Here is a 6,206-nt window from a genome sequence, read left to right as displayed (position 1 = left end):
AGTCCCCTCTCTCTCAGGGAGATATCTGTACACTGACTGGTGTCTCTCAGTCCCCTCTGTCAGGGAGATATCTGTACACTGACTGGTGTCTCTCAGTCCCCTCTGTCTCAGGGAGATATCTGTACACTGACTGGTGTCTCTCAGTCCCCTCTGTCTCAGGGAGATATCTGTACACTGACTGGTGTCTCTCAGTCCCCCTCTCTCAGGGAGATATCTGTACACTGACTGGTGTCTCTCAGTCCCCTCTGTCTCAGGGAGATATCTGTACACTGACTGGTGTCTCTCAGTCCCCCTCTCTCAGGGAGATATCTGTACACTGACTGGTGTCTCTCAGTCCCCTCTCTCTCAGGGAGATATCTGTACACTGACTGGGGTCTCTCAGTCCCCTCTGTCTCAGGGAGATATCTGTACACTGACTGGTGTCTCTCAGTCCCCTCTCTCTCAGGGAGATATCTGTACACTGACTGGTGTCTCTCAGTCCCCTCTCTCTCTCAGGGAGATATCTGTACACTGGTATCTCTCAGTCCCTCTCTCTCAGGGAAATATCTGTACACTGATTGGTGTTTCTCAGTCCCCTCTCTCTCAGGGAGATATCTGTACACTGACTGGTGTCTCTCAGTCCCCTCTCTCTATCTCAGGGAGATATCTGTACACTGACTGGTGTCTCTCAGTCCCCTCTGTCAGGGAGATATCTGTACACTGACTGGTGTCTCTCAGTCCCCTCTGTCAGGGAGATAGGGGCACACTGACCGTGTTAGGCCTGTTGAGTCTGTCCAATGAAAGGTTGACATGCACCGAGACCTATTCCATGTTCCAGCACTCGGCCGTAACCTTGAATGTTACAACATTTGAAGTGCTCCTCCAAGTACTTTTTCAGAGTTGCGTGCAAACTTACCTCAACATCCAGCCCAGCCCAGGCTGTCCAATCCACACGCCCACCCCCCTCTGAGGGACAAATCCTTGGCTCAAATTCTCTCTGATCCACCTGATGACACCACCCCATCCCGGGGCCACTGACCCTACGATTCGGGGGAAACAGCTACCTTCTCCCGACCCTGTCAATGCCCCTCGTAATGTTATATCCTTCTGTCAGGATCCCCCTCTCAGACTTGTCTGCTCCAAGGAAAACACCCCGAGCATTTCCAGCCTCTCTCCGTTGCTAAAATGCTCCATCCCAGGCAGCATCCCAGTGAATCTCCCCCCCGCCCCCCCATACAATTCCATCTCTCCTTTCACAGGGGGACCAGGCCTGCATACCCCCCATACCCCATTCTGGCCTCACCAGAGTCCTGTTCAGCTCCGACATCACCTCCCTGCTCTCGTACCCTGGCGAGTAATGGCTACTGCCCCGTATGCTCCATCCCAGCGATGGCACGGTGGCTCAGTGGGTAGCACTGCTGCGTTGCAGCCGAGGGACCCGGGTTCGATCCCAGCCTCGGGGGCGACTGTCCGTGTGGAGTTTGCACATTCTCCCCGTGTCTGTGTGGGTTTCCTCCGGGTGCTCCGGTTTCCTCCCACAGTCCAGTGTGCAGGTTAGGGTGGATTGGCCATGCTAAATTACCCATAGTGCTCAGGGATGTGTAGGTTAGGGTGGATTGGCCGTGCTAAATTACCCATAGTGTTCAGGGATGTGCAGGTTAGGGTGGATTGGCCGTGCTAAATTACCCCATAGTGTTCAGGGATGTGTAGGTTAGGGTGGATTGGCCGTGCTAAATTACCCATAGTGTTCAGGGATGTGTAGGTTAGGGTGGATTGGCCATGCTAAATTACCCATAGTGTTCAGGGATGTGCAGGTTAGGGTGGATTGGCCATGCTAAATTACCCATAGTGTTCAGGGATGTGCAGGTTAGGGTGGATTGGCCATGCTAAATTACCCCATAGTGTTCAGGGATGTGCAGGTTAGGGTGGATTGGCCATGCTAAATTACCCATACTGCCCAGGGATGTGTAGGTTTGGGTGGATTGGCCATGCTAAATTACCCATAGTGCTCAGGGATGTGTAGGTTAGGGTGGATTGGCCATGCTAAATTACCCATACTGCCCAGGGATGTGTAGGTTAGGGTGGATTGGCCATGCTAAATTACCCATAGTGCCCAGGGATGTGTAGGTTAGGGTGGATTGGCCATGCTAAATTACCCCATAGTGCTCAGGGATGTGCAGGTTAGGGTGGATTGGCCATGCTAAATTACCCCATAGTGCTCAGGGATGTGCAGGTTAGGGTGGATTGGCCATACTAAATTACCCCATAGTGCTCAGGGATGTGTAGGTGAGGGTGGATTGGCCATGCTAAATTACCCCATAGTGTTCAGGGATGTGTAGGTTAGGGTGGATTGGCCATGCTAAATTACCCATAGTGTTCAGGGATGTGCAGGTTAGGGTGGATTGGCCATGCTAAATTACCCATAGTGCCCAGGGATGTGTAGGTTAGGGTGGACTGGCCATGCTAAATTACCCATAGTGCTCCGGGATGTGTAGGTTAGGGTGGATTGGCCATGCTAAATTACCCATAGTGCCCAGGGATGTGTAGGTTAGGGTGGATTGGCCATGCTAAATTACCCCATAGTGTTCAGGGATGTGCAGGTTGGGGTGGATTGGCCATGCTAAATTACCCATAGTGCCCAGGGATGTGTAGGTTAGGGTGGATTGGCCATGCTAAATTACCCCATAGTGCTCAGGGATGTGCAGGTTAGGGTGGATTGGCCATGCTAAATTACCCATAGTGCCCAGGGATGTGTAGGTTAGGGTGGATTGGCCATGCTAAATTACCCATAGTGCTCAGGGATGTGTAGGTTAGGGTGGATTGGCCATGCTAAATTACCCATAGTTTCAGGGATGTGCAGGTTAGGGTGGATTGGCCATGCTAAATTACCCATAGTGCTCAGGGATGTGTTGGTTAGGGTGGATTGGCTATGCTAAATTACCCCATAGTGCTCAGGGATGTGTAGGTTAGGGTGGATTGGCCATGCTAAATTACCCCATAGTGTTCAGGGATGTGTAGGTTAGGGTGGATTGGCCATGCTAAATTACCCCATAGTGTTCAGGGATGTGTAGGTTAGGGTGGATTGGCCATGCCAAATTACCCATAGTGCTCAGGGATGTGTAGGTTAGACAATAGACAATAGGTGCAGGAGTAGGCCATTCTGCCCTTCGAGCCTGCACCACCATTCAATATGATCGTGGCTGATCATCCTTACTCAGTATCCTGTTCCTGCCTTATCTCCATAACCCTTGATCCCACTATCCTTGAGAGCTCTATCCAACTCGTTCTTAAATCCAGAGACTGGGCCCCCACTGCCCTCTGGGGCAGAGCATTCCACACAGCCACCACTCTCTGGGTGAAGAAGGTTCTCCTCAGGGTGGATTGGCCAGGGGTAAATATGGAGTAACAGGGTAGGGGACTGGGTCTAGGTGGGTTACCCTTCGGAGGGTGGGTGTGGACCTGATGAGCTGAAGTGCCTGTATCCACACTGTTGGGATCCTGTGATTCGATGGTATGGCATGTTATTAAGCTGTGGCTCTCACCCTCAGGGATGTTGTTCAGTCTGTGAGCCAGCGAGAGAAGCAGACACAGACACACTCCCACACACACACACACACACAGACAGACATACACACACAGACGTACACACACACAGACACACACACATAGACACAGACACTCACACAGACGTACACACAGACTCACACAGACACAGACACACTCACAGAAAGAGAGACACACACTCAGGCACACACACACACATAGACACAGACACTCACAGAAACAGATACACTCACACACAGACACACACACGACACAGACACACACACACACAGACAGACAGACACACACACACAGACAGACACACACACAGACACACACACAGACAGACACACAGACACACACACACACACACAGACAGACACACACACAGACACAGACAGACACTCACACACAGACACACACACACACAGACAGACACTCACACACAGACACACACACAGACAGACACACACACACACAGAGACAGACACTCACACACAGACACACACACAGAAACAGACACACTCACACACAGACAGACACTCACACACAGACACACACACAGAAACAGACACACTCACACACAGACACTCACAGACACAGAGGTAGAATGAATACGCCATGTCTTTATTCAGTGAAGCAGACCCCGTGATTGGGGAACAGGAGCTGCCCCTCCCGCACCATTCCACCTCCCGGGTCACAATATTTGCCGGCTCAATCCCGAGGGGTTCATCCCAGCCTGGGACGCCCCCTGATTCGATCCCATTTGCAGCCCGATGATGGACTGGCCCTGTCGCATCTGCTCCTCAGTGAACGCGCGAGGATTCTGCGCCGCTTTCCTGGTCGAACAGCCATGGGGAGGACAGAGTGAGACAGCCGTAAGGCTGGGTCCGAGCACACACCCCCACTTCCCCACTCCCCCACTCCCGCCACCCCACCGCTCTGAGCATGCTCAGCACGGTCTGTCTCCATCAACATAAACCAACCATCTCCTCAGACTTGTAAAGCTCCCTCTACACTCATCTCCGGGTCACTGCCAGTCACGTGATACCACATCCCGCCGGGAGACCTTGGGAAACTACAGCCCGGTCAGCACGCGTCAGGCCTCAGTAAAACTCCCTCTACACTGTCCCCATCACACACACTCCCAGGACAGGGACAGCCCGGGGTTAGATACAGAGTAAAGCTCCCTCTACACTGTTCCCCATCAAACACTCCCAGGACAGGGACAGCACAGGGTTAGATACAGAGTAAAGCTCCCTCTACACTGTCCCCAATCAAACACTCCCAGGACAGGGACAGCACGGGGTTAGATATAGAGTAAAGCTCCCTCTACACTGTCCCCCATCAAACACTCCCAGGACAGGGACAGCTCGGGGTTAGATACAGAGTAAAGCTCCCTCTACACTGTCCCCCATCAAACCCTCCCAGGTCAGTTCCTCCTATTGGTTTCGGTGGGACTCACCGTGGGAACCAGCTCGGGTCACCCCGGAAGTAACCATCGTCCTTGGAGATCGCCTTCCCCCCGAGGGCCATCAGAGACTGTTGGACGGCTGCGAGATTCTTAGCTGAGAGAGAGAGAGAGAGAGAGAGAGTGTGAGAGAGAGAGAGAGAGAGTGAGTGAGAGAGAGAGTGAGAGAGAGAGAGTGTGTGAGAGAGAGAGAGAGTGTGAGAGAGAGAGGGGGAGAGAGAGTGAGTGAGAGAGAGAGAGAGAGAGAGAGTGTGTGTGAGAGAGAGAGGGAGATAGTGAGACTGAGAGTGAGAGAGAGAGTGAGAGAGAGAGAGAGAGAGAGAGTGTGAGAGAGAGAGAGAAAGAGAGAGAGAGAGAGAGTGTGTGAGAGAGAGAGAGAGGGGACAGTCGACCATCACTGTGACTGAACCACGTTCAGGAGGAACCGGGGAGGCCATTCAGCCCATTCTCTAGCCTGTCCGCCAGCGAACAGTGGGAGGCCATTCAGCCCCTCCACCCGAACCTGTCCCACATGGAACCGAAGGAGACCGTTCAGCCCCTCCCCCAGGCCCATCCCACAGGGGAGCGGGGAAGAGGCCGCTCGGCCCTTCCCCCGTTGCTTTCGGCCCCGGGCACGGGCGTTCAAGATGGAGGCCGTTCTGGCCCTCCCTGGGTGTCCAGCTACCCCGAGCGCGCCCCCCAAGGAGGCCCCCTGGGTGGGGGGGGGCGAGGGGACCTCACCTTCCCACAGGTCCACGGTCTGGAAGAGGTCGGTGGCTGTCAGCCCGTAGTCAGTGAGGGCCTTGAGGAACTGGGAGATCTGCTCCATCTGGGTGAAGGCCCGTTCAGACACCTGGATCCTCCTGATGGGGCGCCGCTCCGCAGGGTGCAGGCTGTTGATGAGGTGGCACAGGACCTGCACGAGAAGGCGGTTACCAGAGCGGGCAGGACGCAAAGCCAAACAGCGACGCCTTTGCACGACCTCAGGCCCGGAGGCTCTCCTCCCTTGGCCCAGGTGGGACGATCCCCGGGGCGTGGAGCCGATGGGCCGAGTGGCCAGGCCATCCCTGGCATCCAACGTCGCCGACCAACGCTTCCATCCCCAACCCCGGAGAGTTCAAGGGAATGCCTCGAGGGGATCTAACTCCGCAGAGATGTCCTTGTTCACCAACATCCCCCACAATCCACCCTAACCTACACATCCCTGAGCACTATGGGTAATATAGCATGGCCA

General features: G+C 54.2%; 1 protein-coding gene across 2 annotated transcripts in view; it reads right to left on the bottom strand.

Moving 5' to 3' along the window:
• Positions 1–4,128: 4,128 nt before the first annotated feature.
• Positions 4,129–6,206, bottom strand: part of LOC132808817 (transgelin-3-like) — a 91,189-nt gene continuing 89,111 nt past the window's right edge. For both annotated transcript variants that reach the window (XM_060822258.1, XM_060822259.1), the window contains exons 3-5: positions 5,714–5,888; positions 4,988–5,090; positions 4,129–4,361 (exon numbers count right to left, since the gene is read on the bottom strand). In XM_060822258.1, the coding sequence (XP_060678241.1) occupies positions 4,220–4,361; positions 4,988–5,090; positions 5,714–5,888 (420 nt within the window). In that variant the 3' untranslated portion in view covers positions 4,129–4,219. The remainder of the gene's footprint in view (positions 4,362–4,987; positions 5,091–5,713; positions 5,889–6,206) is intronic.

This window comes from Hemiscyllium ocellatum (genome assembly GCF_020745735.1).
Source record: "Hemiscyllium ocellatum isolate sHemOce1 chromosome 40 unlocalized genomic scaffold, sHemOce1.pat.X.cur. SUPER_40_unloc_10, whole genome shotgun sequence".
Classification (NCBI taxonomy): Eukaryota; Metazoa; Chordata; class Chondrichthyes; order Orectolobiformes; family Hemiscylliidae; genus Hemiscyllium; species Hemiscyllium ocellatum.
Note: the sequence above shows the minus strand (reverse complement) of the source record. Positions and strands in the feature narration are given on the sequence as shown.